The 25,921-nt window shown below is 37.1% G+C and overlaps 1 protein-coding gene across 12 annotated transcripts in view; it reads right to left on the bottom strand.

The window, feature by feature from the left end:
* Nucleotides 1-25,921, bottom strand: part of CASK (calcium/calmodulin dependent serine protein kinase) — a 203,427-nt gene that overhangs the window by 59,983 nt on the left and 117,523 nt on the right. For 8 of the 12 annotated variants that reach the window (XM_064646910.1, XM_064646908.1, XM_064646906.1 and 5 more), the window contains exons 7-12: nt 19,504-19,679; nt 17,306-17,428; nt 14,860-14,943; nt 13,265-13,364; nt 8,046-8,063; nt 278-399 (exon numbers count right to left, since the gene is read on the bottom strand). In XM_064646910.1, the coding sequence (XP_064502980.1) occupies nt 278-399; nt 8,046-8,063; nt 13,265-13,364; nt 14,860-14,943; nt 17,306-17,428; nt 19,504-19,679 (623 nt within the window). Of the gene's footprint in view, nt 1-277; nt 400-8,045; nt 8,064-13,264; nt 13,365-14,859; nt 14,944-17,305; nt 17,429-19,503; nt 19,680-24,615; nt 24,741-25,921 lie in introns of those variants that run through there. The other 4 variants (XM_064646911.1, XM_064646909.1, XM_064646902.1 and 1 more) reach the window with 2 other exon arrangements.

Here is a 25,921-nt window from a genome sequence, read left to right on the forward strand (position 1 = left end):
AGTCCTTATCAAAAGAAAAAAAGCTATTCTGATGAAGTGTTTTAAAGCAGATCCATTAACTCAAATCAAGTCATTAACCACTCACATATTCTAAAATATTCTGTATGCACAGTCCTAAAATGTATTTTTGTGTAAAGTGCTCATTGATTGTTACATTCTACACCTAAATAAATTCATTTTGGTATGAAACAAAGAAAATATAATATACTTGGATTAAAACAAAATATTATCCAATGAACAACAGGTACAAACAAATTGTTTATCAAAGAAAACTTACATCTAGTAGTGTGTGAAGATGCTGATCCTGGAATACACTGTGAAGAAAATCTAAGTCTTTTTCACTGCAGTCTGTAAGTGCATGAATTTCTTCCAGGCTGTCCAGCACCTGTGAGACTGCTCCTACGGGGCAATAAACAGGGAAAAAAAAAGGGAATAAAAAATCAATAAAGCAAAGACTCATGGTAAACTGAACTTTGGAAGAGGAAACTTTCACTTCATCTGGTACAACCGGAACAGGAACTTAAAAAAGCTGGAGTTTTTACAGGAAAAACTCACCGAATAAACTTTAAGTATACCAACAATGCCCATATGTAGTGTAATTATACAAAAGAAATGGTTTAACAGGAGAGAGTTTAAAACCTGATTTTATTAAGCTTAGCTTTGTTCTTTTTTAGCCTGTTTTCCAATGATGCCTTATGAAGTGACTGGGATTATGGGCCTGTACTCACCATTCTTTCCCCAACCTTTCTTTCTTCCCTTTTTGAACTGTTGGCCAATTTCAAATACATATTGTAAAATTCTGAAACATCAGTAAAAATGATTTTGAAAAAAAAATTTTGAAAGAACCAATGTTTTCACAAATTCTTTTAAAATCAGCATCTGGATAATGGAGGGAAGAGAAAGACCTGACTGCTGCGTCTTCCAGAGGACAAAAAAGGGCTGTACACTGAGCTCTGGGTTTTGTTCCATTTGTTCTGCTGGCCTGGTTATCTCAGACCCAGGTACAGCACTTGCTGCTTTTTGACCAGCGCATTGTTTTGGGTCATAGGAAGATGGGGATGATTTTTATATGGCATGGGGGTGAAAAGAGAAGCAAGAGCTATGGAGACAAAAAAGGACAAATGGGAGGCTTTATGAAAGGTAGAAGTCCATGAGGGAAGTTGAACTCACAGCAGGGGAGGATACAGAAACGCAACACAAATCCATAGTAAACCAGCCCACAGTGGTTCTGTGTAAAACAATTTGTTTTAAAAATCAGGTATCAGTGGTGGTTGCCACCTGTGTGCATTACTAGAATGCCAACTTTGACTTATCTAAACACCCACAGACCACACCTTGTTTTTCCACAGCGGTATAAGCATCTGAAAAGAGGATAGCACATCCAGTCTGCATCCCATGCTGGTGTCTGACAGTGAACTGCTGAATGCTTTTCCATGAATAAATTCTTAATTCAGGATACAGAATCCTAAATATTCATTACTTCATTAATTTCTCACCAATATTCTTATTCTGTTTACTCATCTGTTTGCCTGTGTCCTTTTGACAAGATAAATAATATTTTACAAATTGCTGTATTTCTTGAAATTCCATCCTCCACTGTATGAACAATTCTTACAAGCCCTCCTTAACTCAAACTCTTATGTATTGTACTTCCAGAATGTAACAAAAACAAAAAAACCAATACCCTCTTAATCACACAAGGAAAATAGTTAAATTAACTTATTTCTCTGAAAACCTTGAAAAACTGGAATAAACATAACAAAATACACAAAAACCTACTGTACTAGACTTGCAACCTCATGGTGTAGAAGGATGAGTAAGTAGCAAATCTAGAAATGATTCCATCACATTTAGTACAGATCTCAACCTGGGATTCTCCTGACAATTCCCTGTACACCAAGGTTTGAGAACCACAGTACTCCTCTCACTCACAACCCATGGCTCAGGAGCAATAAGACTTTTTAATTCTCCCCCTTTAAGTGTGTCTGACTACTTATATCCAGTTGATGAACTAATTTATGTTCCTTTTAAAAAACTGTGGCTGCCAGCAAATAAAATTAATGGTTTGACTTATAGTAGTTGCTGTGCATGAGGTTGGGTGCACTGAAAAAGAGAAAAACCTGCCTCCTGTTTGGTAAGTGAAAAAGCCTGCTCGGCTGAAAGGAACCTCCCATATTCCTCTTCCAGAGATACAGCAGAAAACCTGAGAAAATATAGGGACTGGGAATCTGCTGGTAAGAGGATAGAGAGATCACAGTTCAGCCTCAAAGGCAAGGAATAAAAACATTACCTAGGGATCCTCTACATTTTCAGAATGTCAGTTTAAGGCTCATGAACTTAGAGATCTCCAAGCCTGAAGCAAAGTGTTTGACTCTCCAGAATGTAGTTGGCAGAAGGAAATTTGTTTGAATTCTCTTTTATTTCTACTTTTGTCATGCTCAGAGTTTAAATTATTTTATTTTCTAGCAAAGCTTTGCTTTCTGGGTTCAAAGCCCTTTCTGTGTATTTGGAGTATTTAAGGAAAAACTCAAGAGAAGATTCACTTCAGAGGCTTGGATATCTTAAAGAGTCTCTAATACTGCACAGTGTTGCTCATAGTCACTAAAACTTGAGCCAAAACCAGAACCAATGAGAAGTGTGTTCAAAGTTGTCTGCAGAGCTGCACTGGTGTGAAACACCAAATGCTCTGGATTATCCCGTTATTTATTTGACAGCATTATTTTGCAAATTTTATTTTGTGGAATACTTTGAGGGCTTTGAAATAGAAATAAGTGTTCTGATTTTTTTAATATTTGCATCTCGACAACCTCTTCAATATTTGGGAATTCCAAAACATTAAGCTTTGATCATTAGGTGTTTTGTTTTTTTCCTCCTGTCCATTGGTCGCCTTGAATAGGTGACTGTAAAAGGAGGTTTCCAAGAATGTCCTTAAGGAATTTTATGAGAAGTTCTGATGTGACTTTGCTAATCCCTCAAAATCACAGTTCTACCTTATGCTTTTTTTTTCACCTACAATCTTATGTTGCATCTACTGCCATGCCTTTCATGCATTTACAGATAACGTGCCACCTGTGTGAGAAAATGGCACAGTAGCAATACACTGACAGCATGTTAGTGCATTAAAAAAAGTGATAGAACAATTCTACAGGCATTTTTGTGAACACCTAAACTCTCTCTGTTACCAACATCTGCTTAAAAAAGCTTAAAAGTACCTATCAGAAGAGTTTTAAATTCAGAGAAATGATACTAACTACATAAAATAAAATTAACCAACCTTTACAGCAGAACTGTTTCTAAAAAGATTCATATTCTATCATATTTAAGCTAAATTTCCAAGCTTTGGGGAAGTATGAAAGTAATTGTAATTAAAGCTTGTATCCTCTTGAAATAGGATTTAATCTCCTTTCAGCATTGCAAATGCACTCATTTTAGCCTCAGCACAGATGATAAAGGAAGGATTTAAGTGGGTTATTACACAGTCATGCAAGCTAAAAGCTCAGATTTCTCACAGTCTGTAGCAGTTACAGACAAAATCTATAAATATGAAAATTAGAATGCATAAATATTATTAAGAAGAAAGTTGACTAACTAGACTGTGTTAATTTGTTTTATAAGACTCCCTAAAGTAAACTTTGTTAGAAAATGCTGCTTACTGCCCCAGAATTTTCAAGTAGCCACAATCACTTGGGTGAGATGAATCTCACCCTGCATCTTAAATTACTATACAAATAGATACACACATGATTGCAGGAAAAGTTGCAATTCCAGTGACACAAACAGAAGTCTCTTCTCTGAAGAAATAGTAACAAAATCGACATCAAACTTGATTCTGTGAGAAGATTCTAGTAACTGTGGATTCTACTGTAAATGCACATATGATCCCAGTGTCCAAAGGAGCAGTGATACTCTGGGCCATGCACACAACCTTGTCTTTCCTATTCCCATAAAAATACCTAAAAAAAGATGGCTGCAACTATTCACAGTTTCCTTGGGGCTACCAGTTCTGAAAAGTCGAAAACTATGGGCTCTCATATATTACAAAGAAGAAAAAACACATCAGAATGTTTATGACAGTCTCCTGCAGTCAGTGCTAGTACATTAAATGCTTTCATAGTCATTGGAATTACTTCTAAGAAGACAGAGATGAGTTCAGCAGTTTTCTGCCTACAGATCTATTATTTATCAGAAAGCATATTTGCTTTATAAGGCAAAAACTTGGGGTTATCTCTTTACCCAGTGCATAGTCAAAGCTATGACAGGTAATTCGTGCAGGTTCTGTTACCGCATTCATGGAGGTGGCCTTTACGAAATAGTTCTCTCTTACAGCTGAATTCTATCTCCAGACTCTCTGCAGTTCTCATACAGTGCTCTTAATACCACCTAAAGTTGGTGTGGACACTGGTTCATCCAGCTGGAAGCAGGCAAAGCTTTGTTAAAACACTGTTGTTATTACAACATGGCATCCAGATATTCTGGCCTGGAACAGGTGGTTTGACTCGAGAAACTGAACTTTAAAGGTAGGGAGGAGTTGCTTAGTTCTCTCCAGAGAGAAGAGAGTAAAAGACAACTTTAAGTACTATTCCAAGAATTGTCTATGTATTCTCCAGTACTAATATGTCTCCCTCCACCACAAAACACCCCCAAAGTTTGCTTTTCTGAGGCTCAGCAAGCCAGGCAGGTACAACTGGCTTACTCTGTTATGTAATGTGCAGCACAGAGAATTCAGGGCTTTTTCATGTGACCTGCAACAGTGTATGACTGAATCAGTGTTTAGGTAAAGAGACAAGATATTGCTGCAAAACACAGGTTACATTCTGACTACAAACACATTCTGAGAGAGGGTAAAAAAATTCTTTGATTTATTTTTTAATACTGAAGATTACAAATGCCCATTTAAGTCTCTTCTGACTAATGAAAACATTTTAGAGGAAGTCTGACATTTTTTAAATACAAAACTATAAAACTACAACCTTTTTGCCAGTCTCCTGCAATTAGTGTGCCAGGAAATAACTCTGCAGAAGAACTTGTAATAACCATTATAATAATAGCATGTTTTTATTAAAGAGCCACTGACAAAATCTAAACCCCTTAGATTTGTAGAACCATATAAAATTAAGTTCCTGACACAAGCCACTCATTTCTATCCTATTCATTATTCACTCACTATTCTTTATGCTGTGTAAAAAGGTAAGTAAGTATGTCTTGAAGATTTTACAGTGGTTTTTAACTGACTGACTAAGGCTTTGCTGTTATTTACCATTTCTGTATATATCATATTTCAGTCCTTATGCCAGTCAATTTACAATCAACAGAAGCTGATTTCTCTGAACCTTATCTCTTGGCTGCCTTGTGTGCAGCTGCTGGAAATGAAATTAAAAAACAATTCTGGCTCTTAAAGCACAGGCATTTCAGAAGGCAGGATTTACATTTTATTTTGTGAAGTGATCTGAGGCTAGTACATACAGCAAGGGCAGAAGAAAAACCATCAGAATTTGTTAGTTTTTAGAGAGATCAAATATTAGAGTCACTGGATATAATCTCAAAAAAAAAAAGCAAAAAAAAAAGCATGGGGATTATTATAGAAGTGCAGATCTTTCCACTACTTGTACTAATGTAACTTTTTAGATTAAGATGAAGCCAAGTGAGTATCAGATGCTCTTCATCACTTTAATCAACATCTGCAAAAATCACTGGAGTTGAGATGCCTCTAATCTCACACAGTAATTTGTTGCTCTTTGCTGTTCACTGTATTCCAGAGCAACTAACTCTGCAAGGACAGATGACAGCCAAAGCAGGGGTATATATATGACTATAATAGTTTAAAATAAGGTGGGAGATACTTGTTTCACATATACACAGCACTGAATTTAAAATGAAAGGCAAGTAAGGACTCTTTCTCAAATTTGAGCTATAGAAGTGTTTAATGGCTTCTTCCTTCTTGAACAGAAGACAAACAGCCAAGTGTAGACACCCTGTAAATCTACAAATAGGTTCCTACATGCACACAGTTCTCTGAATGCTACTGGGAAGCAAACAAGCCAGTAATAATATATATTTTTATGTATATATACACATATACCATGTGTTTATAGTTATATACAAAACAATCAGGAAGACTCCAGGGAGAGAACTGGAAAGATGGAGGTTTATAGATGACAAGGAAAATGTAGAAACACAGCAGTTGGAGCAATGGAAGGGTATTGGGATTTACAACTAAATTAAAGAAGGTAAGAACACCTATGGAATACAAGAAAGGAAAGAAAGGCATGTAAAAGTCAGAAAGGAAACCAAAGAAAATAGATACAGGAGAGAAAAACAGGGAGGAGGAGGAGAAGACTAAACAAAGAAAAAAAAATTAAAAGAAGAGAAAAAACCTCCAGTAAACAAAAGATAAAGTGTTCCCAAATAGAAGAAGGAATGCAGAGGAGTGCACTATGTATGGAGAAACAAAAAGGGAGGGGTGAAGGGGAAGTGGAGGGGGGGAGAGAGCAAAGAGGGTGGGGAGAAACTGATGCCTGGTTTTGAAGATGCTTTCCTTTAGTTCTGCACGCACAGGGGCACTGTGTTATGCATGTCTCCAGCTTTCCCCTGTCTCCAGGCTTGAGACCTTCACATAAAGTTTGTCAATCCTTTTTCCCAGCTATCCCTCACTGTAAAACTAGTCAGAAATATGAAAGAAGGTAGTCTAGTGTGGTGGTAAAGAAATATGCAGTGAGAAGGTACTGTTTTTGTTGTTTTTCAGACCAGACCTACACGTTACATGTAAGTGCACTCACATGCAACAAAACAGATAAATATTTTAATAAATGAATGCCCTTCACTGTCACTTCCTTAGACACTTTCTTCCTCATTGCAAAAATATATGGAAACCCTTTTCTGATCAGCATGATGGCAGTACACCCTCAGTAAATTTGCTGAGGGAGTCTCTATGCACAAACAAAAACTAAAAATCATGGCAGAGGCTCTGCATGACGTTTCTCTTTTTTCCCTACAACTGTAAAAAATAATAGTATTGCAAAACTTTATATAAAAATCCACTGAGTTCTCGCTGTTGCGTTACTGGACAGGCATTCTGAGATGGGGAAATAGGAGGACACGGAACAACTTCCCCCATAACCTGTAAGATCAAAATAATAAACTAAATAACAACCACAAAATCCATGACTTTGATCAGAAATGGAGACATGGACAAGTGTCTTGCTGCCCTGACCTATGTGTGAAGAAGAGCTGTTACCCTATAAGTCTTAAAATGCAGCTGCAAACCCCCCACTTTTTACAGCTTGTTTTTGGAGATGCTGAATTTGTTGTTTTTGAAATGGTTGTGGTTTGTATCAAAGGGTCTAGAATTTCACACCTTCTCCTCTGTCTAGCACAGCCTGCAGGTTTTAGAAGAGCTTGCACTTTCAGTCTCTCATGATGTGTGCAGATAACTTGCAGCAGAACCTCCTCCCTATGTGTCAATAACATTCCTTCATTGAGGAGACACATATTGGATAGTTATTTAAATCAGGTGTATGCATATACACAGTGCATATGCATATATTGTGTATCACATCAACACAGAAGGACCAAGAAAGTTCATGCAAGCGTAGAGCAAGAATGTAATATATGACTAATATTGCAGTATATGCTTGGTGTTAAGAGAAAAAACACCCATTAGTCCATGAAAACAATTTTGGAACAAAAACGCAAACCCCAAACATTTTAGCCTTTATTAATTTGATGAAAATTAGATTTTATTTCAGTTGTGTTGCAAATATTAAATATTGGGGGGGGGAACTAAACAGATAATTTTAATACTGCCTCTGAACTACAATCTCCAGAATTCCCTGGAAATCATAATACTTCTGGTTAATTATACTGTCAATTATATTATACCACAGACAGGTTTAGTAAAAACCATACGGGCTATTTTTTTTTTTTGAGCAAGCAGTATTAAAACTGAAAATAGCAAGGAGAAGCAAAGAAAGCAGATTTTTCAAACATGCAAAGCCACACACCATAGCTGAATGATATGCCTTAAAGGAAAACAAAGGGATACCTACTTTCTGCTGCTAGAAGTCCTAGTAGGAAGGCAGCGTTTGGACAAACAACAAACAGTATGAAGATCTCATTACAAGCGATTTATAAAGCTGCATCCTAGCACACTAGTTTAGCCACAAAATAGTATGAACAAAGTCACAAGGACCCCCACCCATTTTTTTAATAGGGTTTCCACGTGTGAAGCAAATGGCACTTGCGGGCCGGGATGGGAGGAAAAAAACCACTTGGCATTGGGAAGGCAGCACATCTATGCAGTGTTAGATATCTATAATACCAGACTTCTCCCAGCATTGATTAAACTATTTGTAAAAACTCATGGACAAAAAAGAGATTTCTAGTAAAAAGGTGAACTGATAAACTAATTCAACATACTGCAAATGACGCAAATCGATATCATATTAATATACTCATACTTACTAAGCAGAATTTAGCAATGTTATATTGAAATCAAAAGTTTCAGTGAGAATCATTATGAGAATCATTCAGAAATATAATCACCTTATCATTGCTTTTAATTAACAGTGTCTTTATGTACTTTTAAAAAACTTTAATCATATCAGAACAAAGAATAAATAGCTGAAAAAAATCATAAAGATAATAATGAAGTATTGGAAACATGCAAACTTATGATCTCAAAACTGATAGTTTTGCTTGTAATACTAGAGAAGGAATTAATAACAGGAAATTATAAGGTGAACGTAATTTTTTTTCCAAGCACTCATACTTAAAAATGTTACACAACAGCCTTTGCAAATATTTACAAAATCAGTGGTAACTTCTGCATAGCAAAAGTATTTCTTTTTCTTACTCATATCGATGAGATATGAGGCTTTTAAGATATGGGCTTATATTGCCCGTATTTCATGAAATCAATCCCATAAAACTACTAACCACTCTAACTTGTGAGTTCAACTAGTTCCATGTAGGTTCCATGTGCTGATCTTACAACTTGGCCATACACGTGCTGTTTGATCTCACTCTGAAAGACCATCAGATTCAGCCTTTTTCCCATTATTATTACTTTCAAATTTGAAAATCAAGATCTCATGCTGTTAAGAACTTCTAACTTGACAAGACAATATAGAGTCTAACAAGATAAAACAGAACAAGAATTTCAATTTACATACAGTGACCCTGAGACAAAAATGCCACATGACAGCAGTGCCCTGCAGTTTGAGAAGACAAGGCAGAAGCACTGATGTGACCTCAGCGTGGCTGCTTTCTCTGCAAGGCAAAAGCTCTGCTTCTATGTTCATCCCCTCCCAGAGTCACCACAGAGCTCAGACAGCACACACATGTGCAGGAAGCACTGTGCCAGTGCCACTTGTTAGCAGGGGTATGTGAGTACATCTGGTCACTCAGGCTGCTGTAAAATACGCTGCTGCACTCGCTCTGTGGTTACCTCGAAACACAACATCAGAGGATGCCTTACAGGAACCCAGAACTCTTTGTGGCAAAAAAGCCACTCTGAAACCTGTTAGTCACATTTCAGTGTATGTGTGCTACAGACCAAGCCAGTCAAGCAGGCATTATGGAGTAACAAACACCCTTTAACCAAAAGGTAAGGTTTGCTTTAATCCAAAAGTCAGTTATGCAGTTTTGCAAAGGCTACGGACTATCCACTGGCTTAACTCCAACACTGACTTGGTAGTTCTGAAAACGTGGCTACAAAAAGGTTTTGGAAATGCAAAGTTATAAAAAACTCTTTGATTTATTGGTTTTTTGAACTGTTGGCCTGAAAACTTGAACATTTTGAATCTACTTAAAACTCCGAAGTAAACTAAACGGTCTTCCTCAATCCAGCTTCCCAAGTCAAAATGTCAAACAATTCCACAGCCTTTCCTTGGGCTGCCACAGAATGGGGGAAGTTGAAGAAGCAAAAGGAAGGAAAATGAAATGCTTTACATGGGTGATGTTCATTCTTCAGCCTGAGGCACTGTTACCAAAACACTTGAAAACTACACGTCTGTACCCTCTGTTTGGGGACAAATGGTCAGCTTGTGACAGAAGTAGAGGAAATCCTGTCTTGAGGTAATGTGTGATCAGGAGATAGCAGGGCCAGGGCACAGGGCAGTAAAGGGGAAGGGCAGCAGAGTGAATTTCTCTGGTACTTTACGTACTTCATGGTCGACTTCAAATACTTTCTACTGGGCCTATTTTTCTCCTGTGTCAGATTTAGCCTGTAAGGCTGCTGATTGCTAACTTCTGATTTATGTTTGTTTCAGCATATTAAAAATATCCAAAACATTTGTTGCCTTGGAAAATAAACATTTTATAATGTCCTGAAAACAGGTAACCTGAAAGTCAGATGTTTTACATTCTAGAAGAAAAAAACACTTGCAAGAAGCTTGTCAGTTAAGCTGTTTAGTGGCTGTACTGAAGAAGTTACTGAACACAGCTTACCACCACTGATCTTTTAATTTAAAAATACTTACCTAATTAAAAAAAATATTTTAAAAGCCTTCATCACACTCTTTCAAAATTCAGCAAGACTGATTTCTGCCATGTTACCAACAGAACAATAGTAGGATGAAGTTAAGATCTTCAGAGGATGATTGCTGATGAAAAAGGAAACCCACCCAGAACACGTGATGGGAACCAAGAATTATCAAAACTCTGTCCAAATTAAAGGAAGATGTGTACAGAAAAATACCTGGTTGACTTTAAAAGGGAATTTATCTCTGTTCGTTCCCATTTAATGTAGTCAAGCAATTTGCTGACCCTCACTGGAAAGCTCTCTAACAAGAATACCCTTTGTGATTCTGCATCTACAAAGGCCATCTGACTTGCTACTTGTAGAGTCTTCGTATCCCAGTCTAATATTCTGGTAGTGTAAGAAGATGCTCAAAGGTTCCAGCAATCCCAAGTTCACTGAACTTTGAGGAAGAACACCTCGAGACTAATTTGGAAAAAAGACAGAACTGAAATTTTCTGTGTGTGGAACAACCTGGAGTGCAGGATATATAATGTGCATAACCTAACAAGCATTTATATTTCTGAGATATATCTCTGAAGGAGTTCCATATTTGCCTGTTTGTAACAAATCATTTAATTGCAATAATAAGCTTCACGAAATTTTATGGGAGGACTAAATAGGCAACAACACTTAAAATATTAAATGCTCTTCATTAGAGTTTATGATCTGGAATAACGTTTTATGAGATGTTGGGAAGGAAATTTAAATTACCTTAAGATAGTCAAGCTTCCACTGCAATTTAAGAGTTTTATGTCTAATTTCTATAAACTAGCTGGTTTTAGAATCACCACCAGAGCTTTACAAGCTAGAAATGTTGAAAGTTTTATTAGTGTACTTCTGAAGAGGAAACAAAATAGATTTCCACATCTAGCAATGGAAGAAGCTGTGAGAGTTGTCGTACCTTTGCTTGCAAGCCTCAGTGTTTATCCTGCAATATTAAATATTTTATCAGCTAATGTTGTTGGTCAGACAAACATCATGAAAACCACACACTTAGCATGGTTTCCTGACCACTGTGATCTCCCATCAGAGAGATCAACAATGTTGTTTTAGAGAATAACTACCATTTCCTGAGAAATCCAAGGTAATGTTTCAGTTATTTCAGAGATGAACACAAGATAACAGTGGATTCACCCCAGATATTCTGTAGAATTTAACATGTGGACTGGATTCAAGTATTCTGTGAGCAGAAAAAATAGAACTTGTACATTTCCTCTATACTGATATCTGCAATTACATCACTCTGAGGAAGACACATGTCCTGTTGATGTGAGACTGAAACTGGAAAGAGGAACTGCAGTTTTCAGATTAGGAAAGTTGCCACTGTCAATCATGCTGGTGGCTATTCCCTATTCAAATGGGGGAAGTAGATGGAAACAAAAATAAAGGTGCTGCAAGTAATTCAAGGTGAAGTAAAATCAGCTTATTCTTTCTTTAAAAGCATAGGTGGATCTTTAACTACAAGTACATCGAGTATTCAAAAGCTGTCTGCCTGAAGTTAAGCCATGACGCTGTGATTATCCATTTGCTATAAATGATCTGAGGTTCCTATTAATTTCTGTGGAAATGATGAACAGTGTGCATGCCTAAGGACAAAGCAATCTTTTCATTTAAGTACTCGAACTTGAAATCCAAGAAGTGGAATTGAAGAATTTCAACAAAAACCAATTTCACCCCATTCTTTTATTAATGACACTGAAATAATTTGTAATAACTACTTGCTCGTATGAAAGAGAAGAAAAGGTGTAATTAATATATGCAGTCAATAGGTAATTTTCTCACCTATAAAAATATTGGGAAAGAGAATTATCACACAGCAGATCAACACATACAATTAAATTCCTGAAATGTGTTCTAGTAAAGTCAGTATGCAGCTAAGATATTCTGCCAGTACTATTTGGTTATTTAGAAAAATAAAGGAGAGAGTCCTTTTGGTCTTCAGTTTTCCTCAGAGGTTCATTTAACTTGATCCTAAATCCTAATTTTAGGTCAGACAGACCACCCTAGACTTTTGCACTGCAAATGTTTTAAGTAACGCTATGTCAAAATTAAGATACACAACTATGACAGGGCTGTGTTAGTACACAGAGGGGAGGTTATTTAAATCCTTGAATATGGATTGTGGACAAAAGGATTGCTTGAGTCAGATCACTGTCCTGCCCAAGGCCCAGCTCACAGCACAGCACAGGTATTATCTTCCCCTCTGAAGCATGTTGGGAGGTCCCTGAAGTACCATGTACTGTCTCTCTCTGAAGATCTGGGGGTGAGAAATACTGTCCAATGTGCTTTAAAGAGAAGACATTTTAATCACATTGCTCTCTAAAACAGGAGATCAGGAAAATTTGGTACACAGTGGTTTCTTTTTATACATAACTATCAGTAAGGCATGAGAACCCTGCTCCTGCCTAAGAATTCAATACAAAATTTCAATAAGCTTTTGTACTCAAGTAATATAAAGACAAACGTGAGGTTATTCCGTTATTTGTAATAAAATGTACACACAAGAACATATAAAAAAAAATAATCAGAATTTCTGTGGAAACTTACAACTGTGCAGAGATTTTCTCTTCAGTTTTGCCAGTCATGAACACCATTAAGACTGAAAACTATTTATTCTTTCACATGTAAATGTTAACTTCATATTAAATTTTATGAAATCTCAAAAAATTATTAAACACTTGGTAGTCTAGTCAGTATAGAATTAAGACAGGTTGACTGCAATAAATGTACTTTCTGTTAAAATACCTGAGGAGGTGGGGTCTTCAGAGAAGTCTGGCAGCTCTTCAGGGGGGTCACCATAGAAGGAGTTGAATTTGTGGCTTGACACAGCTGCTAGTACTGCCCCCTGAATAAAAATACCCACACAGCCTAAATTACACAAAGAAGGATAATGAAACATTTCCAGACACTCTGGATCACTCAATCTCCCAAGGTCTCTGGTGTGTTGACCTTCTCAGTGAAGAGCAAATAAATTTTATAGTCTTCAGCTCTGCTTCCCTGTTATCAGTGACCACAAGTGCTGGTCATACACTAATAAACAGTCAAAATATTCTTTGTGAGGGGATACATGAGAACAGTCCTTTATGTGAGTAAACCTTAAAATAATAATTGTGAGGCATAAATTCCCATAGAACAATGTAACAAAATAACTAATTTCTTTCTCTTTCCCTTTTACCTAGACTGAGTGGTTTAGCAAGAATAGAATATTTGACACCCATAATATATCTATATAAAAATAGTACAATTATATAGTTAATCTGACACCCCCAGAATCAGTGTTACATGGTAAGTTACAAAACCAGAAAAATGGTCACCTGCTCTGACATATATTTACTTGTTTTAGTTAAATACAGTTTAACCACTCATGTTTAAATGCCTCACAGTTATAGCAGTAGGCAAAATGGACAAATTTCATGAAACACATTGCAGAACAGCGCTTTGGATAAAATGGTATAAGAAACAAAAAAGGTATAAAAGCTCTCAGGAGATGAAATATAGGGGCCTCCCCAGGAAGAAATGCGGGAAATATCTGAAACTGTACCTAGAGCAGAAAAACAGGTCATATTCTAAAATGTACTAGCTAATATCTGAACGAAAGTACTGCCTGGACATACAAACCACCTAAGAGAAATTGCTGTTTATCATGAACTATGGCAACTGGGGCATCCTAATCACCAGCTACATTAAAATTTTGCAAAGCAGCAACTCCTTGTGTATATCTGACTCTGTGTTTCATTACCAATTGTAAAACAACTCATGAATTGTAATGCTCTATGTTTCTGTTAAAATTTTCTCAACCTTTCAGTGAATTTAAAAATGTTTCTGCTAAACTTTCCGAGAGAGAGGAACTGAAGAGAAACCATGTTGTTTTGGGCTAAAATGTTAACAGTCTTTTCAATTCAGCTAGGAAATAATCCTGTGTGTAGTTAAACATAAAGAGGATAAGCTGAAGAATACACATTTGCTCTTCTTGAAAAAGACATTAAAAATCATGTTCCTGTTATTATAAATGTAACACAATAATAACAGAAGCCACTGTACTATTCTCTCTGGTAATTCATATTACACAGAATTAATGAACTGATTAAAGATGAAGGCCTCATACACACCTTTGTTGATACCAGACAATTTGCATTGAAATCTAGTTTGAAAACTATGCAGTAAGAAAAGATGAGCATCATTAACAATCATCACTGTAATAAGCATCTGTAAAGGCCTGTTACAACTTTTTATTTTATTGCCAACTTCACAGATTTCTCCTACCACTTTTAAAACAAATGAAGTATCACACAAAATTCAAGTTACACAATTATATTGTTTTAACACTACATTCAGTTTACCTTTAGTTTTCGTCTTGCATTGAATTTTCTCAATTGTTCTACTGTTTCTGGAAGATGAATCTTGTATGCATAGCGATCTCTCTCCTTAAAAAAACCCACAAAAAACAAACCAGAAGAACATTAAATACAAGCTCTTCATATTCTCTTGACACTAAGAAACCAGACAAAAAAATGTACCAGCGAATAAGTATCCTAAGGAGAATGAGGATTTGTTGCAACTTAAGGAAAACTTCAAGAAACTAAAAGGGATTAAAATACTTTGAAAGAATTCTGAATTTGGGCCAGAGATATTTTCTTTCAGTAGTTTTGTTTTCCACTTTGTAGACCTTAGTCTTTTGTTTTACTGTTGTGCTGTTAGTCTGTGGCTAGCACTGAACTCTGAAGCTGGCAAGCAGAAAGTAGTTTTGCTTCTTGGGATTCACAAATCCCAGTGAAGCAACATGTTCAAGCTCTCTTTTCAGGGGTGCTTGATACTTCAGGTAAGCTTGGGAGATGGGGTAGGATGGCTGGTGATACCAGGTGATGGCTTACAGGAAGAATTCTCCATTGCAGATGCTGATAAAAAAACCTGCAATGAATAACTGCAGTGACAGTAAGGACAAAACTTGCAGCAGTTGGCTACTGTCTTACCCTGCTCCAAATCATCACAGAAGCTCCATACATTAATTTAATATAAATGTCTATCACATGCATCTCCTGAATCAGAGTGAAATCACCATCAGAAGTAATTCAGTCACTCTACAACAGTGGAGATGCCTCTGTCTCATGCTGTATTTGGATCTATAAATAGTTTAGGAGAAAGCTCTGAGTCAGCAGGGAAGGCTGTTTATCATAGCCAAAAATGGAAGGACTGAGTTTGGAAACAAAGTTGTCTCAAACTAAATGTTCTCTTTCCTTGCATGAATTTCAACAAATAATGACAAGACCAGAAAAAGATTACAGACAACAAAAGTGCTAAACTATATAGGCAGAGCTTGCACATTGACATTACAGAATTGTCTTTTAAACGAGCCTGATCAGCTTAGTTGCTCAAACAACAAAAGATGACAAGGTTTTCTCCCAAAATAATCCTCAGTAAAACCCTTGCTTTGGCATCTAAATGTGGGTAAGCTCACAAAGTGAGGAAAAAGTCAAAACACAAGCAGGTAGAAACAGATCACCTGTTTTAACCACAGGTTAACCACTGGAATTTAATCAGTTTTAATCACTGGAGTACGATCATTTGGGATTTGCAAACATGGTGTCTCTTTACATACTCTTTGATATTTGATACACTATGTAAGCTCCATAGACAGAACTTTGGCTCCTTTTGTGTGGAATGGTTTGAACCTGCAGTTTCCCAATACTCAGAAGAGTTGCCTTAACCACTTATTCCTGAGAGATACACACTCCTGAGCTCCTTTTATAAGCTAGGCCATTCTGCAGCTTAGAATACAAGAGTCAGAGCCAGAAAGAGAGCTGGAAGAACGCCCATTTACTTGGAGGGAGAAAAACATATGAGCCTGTCCTTCCCAGGTTCTTCTTCTGGTTTTTTTTGTGTCACTGTTTGTCTCGTGTAGAGCAAATAAAACAGTCCAGAAGCAGATACCAGAACAGTACCCTTTCAAAACAAGTGCCCTGTTCAAGTTAATGATATTATGACTCTCTCTACCCTTGACCTACACTATAGGAAAGAAGTAGAGGATAACAAAGAAAAACAGTTAATTCATCACCTTCTGCCAAAGAAAACGCAACATTCTGAATCAGGACTTGCCACCTTATAAATCTGTAGCACACCCATCATTCTCCAACCCCAATGTTTAGCACAGACTACTGATGGGACTGCTGAGAAGCTACAGCTGTATATTCTCCTGCTCCTGTTGTTAATCTGCAGCGTTCAGCAACTACTCCTCCGCTGGCTTAAACTGTGTTGTAAATTCTGACACCCCTGAAAAATAATTTGATTACCAGATATCATTTCATTTTATGCAGTCACAGTGGCCTTTGAGTAACATTCCACTCCATATTTCCTTCACTCTGGTGGGATATTTCAGGAATCTAATGTAAGGAAGCAGCACAGTTCAGTAGCTTAACATCCTGCAACAGACTGCATGGCTATATGCATAATAGGAAAGAGGTTTAGGACTGAGCAAAGAGGAGATCAGAAATTATTTCTCTGGAGTTTGAGAGCCACAGAAAGACACATTAATACCTTCCTTAAGCTTTATGCTACACAGCCCTATTCCCTGATGCTGCTGAAGATGTCCAACTGAGTTCACTCTTGCTTTTAAGAGTTCAAGCCTGGCAATTATCTAAATCTCAGGCTCTAACCCTACAAAGCATTTAAAGCAGATTCTCCCACATTTTGTACAGTTCATGTCTTCTTTGAAAAGCTCAGAGAAGCAAAAAAATAAATCTTTTTCTCCCTTGAAGCTGAAACTGGTGTGTAAACAGCTGCTTTTACTACCTTTAACCAGGGATGATTCAGTGCTTCATATACTGTTATCCTTTCTGCTGGATCCAGCATAAGCATGCGGCGTACCAGGTCTTTGGCACTTTCAGAAATATGGCTCCATTGCCTAGGATTCATCTGGTTACAAGCAAGAAAAAAAGACATGAAGTTAGTAACAAGAACATAGGAAACAACATACTTTTTATTTAAATGATTACAGGAATTTGACAGTGGTTGGTGCCTGCAAACATTTCATTGCAAAAAAATGTAAAAGAAGTTTTTAAGTTTTTTAATAACTTCTAATAAGTTGTACACTAGTTGCTATTGAAATGGTGTAAAAATTGAAAACATAAAACCTGACATATTCTTGGTATTATAATTACAGTATAAGTTTCTACCTGTTCTATATTTTGTTTAGCTAAAAGTGACTCTTCCCTAGGGGAAAAAAAAAAATTAAGCTTTGTCTGACTGTTAACTATGCCTAAGATAAACCTAGAAATTAAATCTACTCCTGAAATCAATATAAGGAATGGCATGACAATCCATCTGTATCAGCCCACAGTTTCATGCCAGTGATTCTGAGTAAAAAGGAAGTAAGATAATGCCTGTTGTGAACTATTCTGGTCTTGTCCCAAAGGTACTATGGACAATGGCTCTTCCCAATAAATTCCTTTCAACTTTAAAACAGGTGAGCATCCTCAGTCACTAGGAGAGCATACTGTGATCAACAACACAAGCAATTGCAACACTTTTCAGTGCAGAACTTTATCCTTAGGAGACACCAATGTGAAGGATCATTTAGAATATATTTTCTGCTTGTGCCCAACCAGTCAAAATTATGAATGCCCAACAAAACCGTAATAAAGTAGAGAAAATTATTAATGTAATATAAAGGATTATATCCTTATGCTATTTCTAGGATTTCTTTAACTTATGAAGAACTTAAGTTTTATGCAATGATACACTGTTAACTTTACAAGGTACTAAATGAAAATCCAAAATTACAACTAGACTCTTTTAAATGTTATAATCTGTTCATTTAAAGAGGTCCATTTTATTTAAAATCAGTCTTTACAAAAAACGATCACTTTAAATTGGGGCACTCAGGAACATGAAATCCACATTAATAGTTGTGATTTGTCATTTCTTTTTCAGCTTTAATGAAATGAAGGTAATTGCAAATTTGCAGCAAGACTGTTTTAAAATCCTTACAGTATTTTCACTGAATAGACATATTATTGTGGAAACAGGAACAGAAAAGGAACTAAGAGGACACAATGTGCTGGCCATAACTTTTTTTTTTGAAACAAAGGGAAGTTAACTTATACACTTCCAGAAGGTTTTAGCTGCCTAAGAGACTCCATAAAGAAATCTGCCATAAAGTGAAACTGGAACATCTACCAGCCTGTGCAATCCCATGAAGAAATGCTGCTGTTTCTAGGAACACAAAACTTAAAGAATGAAAAATGTGCTCCTTAACAAGTGCAGTAACACTGCTGTCACTTACATTTTGGCAGACTACTGTTAAGTTCATATAGTAAAATACTTCCTAAACCATTTTAGAGACCATCAGGCAGCTTTAGGAGTTTCCATCCGTAATTTGCCAACGCTCAGCTCCTGTGTGACCTCGGTCACAAGGCAGAGCAAAGCTCGTCTTAGACAAAACCGCAAAACCAGTGAAGCTGAAGCTTTAAAGTTGTCTCCTTAATGGTCTGGGATGCTGCTGCTGTGAAACACACTCCTCCTGCCTGCACATCGACCTGCCTGTGGTTGCAAGTGGCTCCTTTTGAATCATCAGCTGCACTTTACTACACACTGTCCTGAAAAGAAAAACACCTAACTGCATTTGTTAGGTGTTCTCTTAGTTGAGGATTTAAATAAAAAAATTTTAAATTATCTATAAACCTAAGGTAACACGCATTATGGTACACTTCACAGATATAGCTCAGGTAATCCTGCTGGGCTCAATGTACATTTAGGGGCGAGCTGTTACACCCATTTATTATTTCATCTGAGTAAATATTTCTGTATTCTAATTTCTAACATTGATACAAAACACAGCAGGAACAAGACAGACCGGAGAGAGAAAATTATCTCTCTTCCTGCATAACAGCTTCCAATTTAAATCAGGCTAAATACAAAAATCAACTTCTAGAAATTTTACCAGCAGAGCTCATCTCACTGGAAAAGGATTCAGGTATACTGTCATTTACCTTGTATTTGCCTTTAATAATGCCTTCAAATAATCTTTCCTTGGTTCCATAAAAAGGCAAACAACCACTTAGCAGGATAAAAAGGATCACGCCACAACCCCAAACATCTACAGGCTTCCCATACGGTTCTCTTTTTACCACTTCTGGGGCCATAAAATGAGGTGTTCCTACACGTCCTAAATGGAAATAAAAAGAAAATTTAGTCAAAGTGATGTGTGTTAAACATGGAAATAAAGAATATCCCTCCAATAAACTAAAACAGTTTTAATAAATTTTGTTTATGGGTTAAGCTTTTAACAAAATGCTTTTTTTCCTTAAGTTTAGTATTTATTAAATATATCCAGTGAGACAAATCAGTATTTTCCCTTTCACTTCATTTATACTTTTATGAATTGAGGAATATTCTATCCTACCCAGCAGACTGTGAAATGAGACTCATATAAGAGCACTAAGATTCTTCAGTGAAATTTGGCATATAAAAGTAAATCCACCAATTTGGACAACCTTTGAAACAGGAATTATTTATCCAGAGAGCAAGTACAAAGATATCAAAGAGTTCTAGTCTACACTGATAACTTGAAAAAGCAACATCTAATTGGCAAGAGCACAGTTAGGTCTGATGCTCTGCCCAAACCTTGGCCAACAAAAATGCAAGACACCAGCATATGTATTGTTCATTTATTTGAAGCAGACAATGTCTTACTGCATGTAAGAAGATAATGCTGATTTGTTTCACAAGGTGCTTTCAATGTGTGTCACTCAGTAATGGTTCTGGCACAGTACTCATTTTGGATAGGTAATGAATGTACTCCCACAGAAACAAAACTTATTTAGTACTGATCTTTTCAGTGGATAAAATGTTTAGAATGACTTAAATTAATTTCTGTGTAGCACATTAAGTCAAACAAATGCAATGAACATTTTACCTCTCCATATAAATGTTTCCCACTGTAAAGAATTTTGTTTCCATTGCAAAAATTAAGCTTTGAATGCTCAGGTCATCACTGACACTTACAAACACTGTAGTCTTTGGACTACCCTGGTTCCATCAAGTACCAACAGGAATAAAAACCCCACAAGTGTATCAAACTGTCACCACTTGCACCCCCTTCATAAATTATTTGTGCTTACTGATAAATACAGAGGCTCCATTCAAGGCTTGCAGCACCTCTCTGCAGGCCAGGAGAGTTTCAAATGCAGCCTAGAGATTCTGAGGTGTTTGCAGGGCATGTATTTAATTCAGTTTTGTATTGTAAAGAGATTCTTTGATTAACCTATCCTGCACACCACTGGCATGGGAGTTAGCTAAGTCATAGCACTGGTAACAAACACCTGTGAGACTATCCGGCAGTAGCTTAGTAAAGACCATCATTTGTTTATCCCACCTACAGCAGGAATACAGTCTAACCCTGCTCTGTTAACTAGCCCTACTCACTCCTTTTTCCATCTAAAGGATTATATAATGGACAGAAAGATGGCACCTTTTACATCATACTACTCTTAAGGACAAACAATGCCATTGTCAAAATTCTTCACCTTTGTGTTATACCTTTTCCTTCAGAGTTTATGAGGCAATTCCCCTGCCAAACAAATGTTAGGGATCTGTCTGTGACAAAGGAATGTTACCTCATCACTAAGCTAGGTCAGCAGCTCTAGAACATCCAGGCTGACCTGACAGCAAAGGGACAGTTCTTTTCTAGGCTAAAGAATAAAAAAACCAGCAAGATGCTGCATCCCTCACATCACTGGGGGAGGAAGAAGGACCCTTTCTCTGGACAGAGAAAGACAGAGACAGGCGTGGGGAAGATTTCTAATTCTTCTTGCTGTCTATACACAGTTTATAGGCTCATGACGTATCTGTCAGCCTAACTGATAAACCTCGAAGCCAAAGCTTCAAGATCATAAGTATGAGGTCAAGAATTATCTCCTTAGATGACTCTCTCTTATTTACATGCCTGGTGATGGGGAAGGGAAGGAAAATGGAAGTTATATATAAATCCAATATGCACAAGTTGTTTTCGAAACTCAGGGGTTTTGCTTTTTGTTAATGTGCCTATAAACTTAGTAGGGTTTCCTCACTGTTTTTCCTCCTAGGATGCCATCACAGCAAAAGCATGAACGTTTCCAGCTCTGCATCAGGCTATGCCTGTGCATGAGCAGCAACACCTGCCTGTTCAACCAGCATTTGTCTATCCCTTAGACTGCTCACGTGACGTTAGCGGTGTGCTCACCACTGACTGGAAACCTTTAGTGCAGAGGATCATCAAAGACCACAGAGCAGCCTGGCTTACCCAAGTCTTGTTTATCTCAGTGGTGACTTCCTGACAACTTGGGTGCAGAGGGACCCATTTGCCATTTTGGAGCAGGTGTAACCTTTTTTATATGCTGAAAAAAACATTTGCGGTACTAAAGCTTGTTTAAATATTTTTAATCAATGTGAATAGAAAATTATATATAGTCTGAAAATTCTGCCTTCCCACCAGGTTTTATAATTGCTATTATAAAATGTGGCAAGTCTAGAGGAAAGTGATTACAAACTGGAGATATCAGTAGAAGACAAGATATCACAAGGACAAAGCAAGCTATTTAAAAGAGACATTAGACTTTAGGGAGATATACATTTGTCTGGATAAAGTAGCTAATGAAACTATGAATCCTCTGTATCAAATGATAGGTATGTTGATTTAATGTATATTTCCAATAATTACGTGGGACTCAGCTTCGAAACTTCTTTATGTTTCAAATAACAATTGCAGACATGAATGTGGTACTAAAATGACTATGTGCTGTGAGAACTATGCTTAAAGGTTTGGGGTTTGGCTTTGACGTTTTTTTGTCAATGCATTTAAGTCTGCTGGGCATTTCAGTACAGTGAAGGCTGATCTGCAGAACATCTTGTGTCCTTACAAACAATTACCCATCCTACATTTTCTCTTATGGTGTAAAATAGCACATTTAGCAGCAAAACAGGCTATATAAGCAATCCAACAGCATGACTGGGGGTAGGAGTTTATGTGTCAAGGTGCTGGCATTGGGGGGGCTGCAGGGGTGGTGCCTGTGAGAAGCTGGGAATTACCTGCTCTGGACACAGACGGTTCCAGTGGAACCACTGCAGGGCACATCTGAGCCCAACACTCAATACAGTGGTGCCTCAGGGAAAGTGTGCGTAAGAAAAGGAAAGCACTGCCTAGCAAGTGAGGAATATAGGAACTGACATTCCTCATCCCCCTGCACCACTTGGGATTGGGTGGTAAGGGAGTCAGGAGCGAGGGAGTAAAGTTGAGCCTGGGAAGAGGACGGGAGGAGGTGAAGTTTTAATTTTTGTCTTTGTTTCCCACCACCCAAATCTATTTGATTGTTCAAGGTTCCTATTTTGCTTTATCTGCTGATCTCACACCAGAATGTGAGGCTGTATCTTCACTTGAGTACTCAAGTGCTCTTACAAACTGACAAGCTACAGTTAAAAAACACTGTCCCTCTCTGATCATCACACATTTTCTCACTTGGAAGTCAGAAGGTGTTTCTTCCATCCCAGGTAGAACTGGATCTTTCTTGGCCAGGTTCAAAACCAGTCTACCATCAAAAATCCACTTTAATGAACTGCTTGATGTTGAGCAGAGGGAACGGAGCAGTTCAGTAAAAGGAAACACACCACAGGGCTGTTTAAATCCCCAACAGACTGATGCTATAAACTAGATGAAAAATGGATCTTAACAGCAAGCTGAAAAATCAGTGCTACTAAACTTTAATACTGGCTTTTACATTTAAAATGAGAACTCCATAAATACAAACGAAATGAGAAAGACTAGGCTAACTTAATAGAATCTTGCCATTTACCTTGGCTAGATTATAATTAGTGAAAATAGTTCCAGAATTATTTGGTTTTGTAACCTCTTCAGTACTGATTCCAAGATCCTGATACTTTACATGAGGGGGTGGAAATCACAACTTTATGTCCATGAAAAAGCAAACGCAGAACAAGCAGAAACTTAAGTGGTTGAAAAAGAACCGTCCAGTCAAACAGGACAAAAAAATGCATATATATGTGTATGTGTAGGTATGTATCAGAAAGCCTAAAGTCATTTCTGGCCAGCTGTCATCCTTGTGACCACTTCGCTGGGGTCAACAAAGGAGCAAATGATGATTTCGAGGTTATTCTAAAAAAAACTGACCAGAGCAAGGACTGCTGAGCTGTTCCTCTGAACTGCACTTAGTTCAGCACAGTGAATAAAGTGCACACATGAATTTACACAGATTGGGAGTTTTCCAATGTTGCAACTAGAAGAACTGTAAGCTGAATATCAGTAACAGGACAAATACAACCTATAGACAGCAAAGTTGTCTAAAGTCACGGATACTGATTGCTTTTTAGACCATGTATCACTTCTGCTGCAAATCATCTAGTAGAAAATTTGCCTTCTAAACACATCCAGTGTAAAATTTTAAAGTTGTTCTCAACAGTTCAATTATTTTAAAATATTTTAGAAGCTTCTGAATTTTCTTTGGTGTTCTGCGAGAAGCTCTGCATCTTTTGGAGGCAGAGTAAGAACAGTAAGAAAAGGCACTTTCCTCTCTTAAACAGATAGCTTCTGCTTTCCACAGGCCTTTCATTCTTCAGGACATAAGAATCACAGATATATTTGATTGACTGCCCACGAAAAAATAACATTTTAATTAAATATATATTGCATGCATGCATACACACAGGATTTTTAGTTGTCAACTAAATTGACTGGAATTAGTCTGTGTTTTTACGTTCTTCTTGTTTGTTCTAAAGTGGCATTAACTGAAACTCATCACTACATAAAGACTCAACAGTGGTATGTAGTTAATGTGATACTTGCCTCCATCCATTTCACTGTAAATAAATGCCTACATCAAAGTGTTGAGTGATTTAGGAAGCCCTCAGTGCCTGGATAGGTACAGACATTAGATACCTTATTTCTAGACATAAACTTCCTTATCAGCCATTTTTGAGGCATGTTGGTTGCCTGTAAATTTATAAAATTGCTAATTGTGCTAATCTTTCCTGTGGATAAACAGAGAGCTTCAGTCTTCAGGTGCTGTCAATCTGATATCATTTACAAGCACTAAAGATAAATTTTGACTTACCTTTGATAATTTAGTTTCTATGACTCTTTCCATATTATTCCAGACAATAGGGCTATGCTTTCCACAAGAAGAAGAGTATATACAGAGACCCAATCAGATTTTGTCATCCCTAAGGCAGGGGACTGATGACCAAGATATCAGAAGGAGAGTCTTTCAACAGCAGTAGTATCTGAACGATGTATAAGGAAACAACTGGAACAAATAATTTTTAGGAAAAAAATGTGAGGTACTAATAAACATCACCATCTGACCTCTCACAATAGTGTAATAAGAATTATGCTCATAAATTAAGGAGTTTCTAAAAGAGTGGGATGTGGAGAATAATGTGGAAGGAATCGAAGAATCACACATAACAGGATCAGAGAGGTCAATACTTTACTACTCTTAATTCCTTTCCACATTACTCCAGACAATAGAGATGTTTAAAAAGCAGGTGTACAGAGAAGATGAACAGATTAAAAAAAAAAGATAAAAAAAAAGGAAAAAAAAAGGGCAATTCAGCTTCAGCACAGAAGATTGTCTGAAGAAAATGTATTGTAAAAGATGCATCAGCAGACAACTGGACAACTTCAAATTAGTGTCCAGAAAACGAACAAAGCAAAGCTCACATATTAATGAGACAAATTATAATAATTGATTCAATGGCCTTTTCAGTCATACAGCTATGATGGAGGAAGCAAACCCAAATGACTTTTTAACACATCAGCCTCCTCTTAGCACTCCAGTGAACTGGAATTTCTGAGAGACTGTAAAACACAGTTGTAACTTTTAAATAAAATGAAGTCTCTTGGAAGCAAAGAAAGCTTTGCAATACTATTCAGACATTGATGATGAAAAGGAAAAAAATATATGCAGTGCAAAAAAACTCCAACATTTAAAAAAAAAAGTTTTTTAAACTGGTGTTTATCAAAACACCAAGAAGAACCAGTTTGGTGAAACACTGAAAAGGCTGCCCAGAGAGGTGGTGCATGCACCAACCCTGGAAGCATTCAAGGTCAGGTTGGACATGGTTCTGAGCAACCTGATCTAGTTGAAGATGTTCCTGCTTATTCCAGAGGGTTGGACTGGATGACCTTTAAAGGTCCCTTCCAACCCAAACCATTCTGTGATTCTATGATTATTTTTACATTGATGAGAACAAAACAAAAACAATGAACTTAAAGGATTCTGCTCCCCTTCCCCCATTCCATAATCTACTTAGAGGGAAATTTATGGCAATGCCTTCCTTTGCTATTTTTGTAGTAAGTCTAAAAGGCCAAATGACAAAGATCCAAGAGCACTTGGTATTTATGTGCTGTACTTCCAT

The sequence above is a fragment of the Pseudopipra pipra genome, chromosome 2 (genome assembly GCF_036250125.1).
Source record: "Pseudopipra pipra isolate bDixPip1 chromosome 2, bDixPip1.hap1, whole genome shotgun sequence".
NCBI lineage: Eukaryota > Metazoa > Chordata > Aves > Passeriformes > Pipridae > Pseudopipra > Pseudopipra pipra.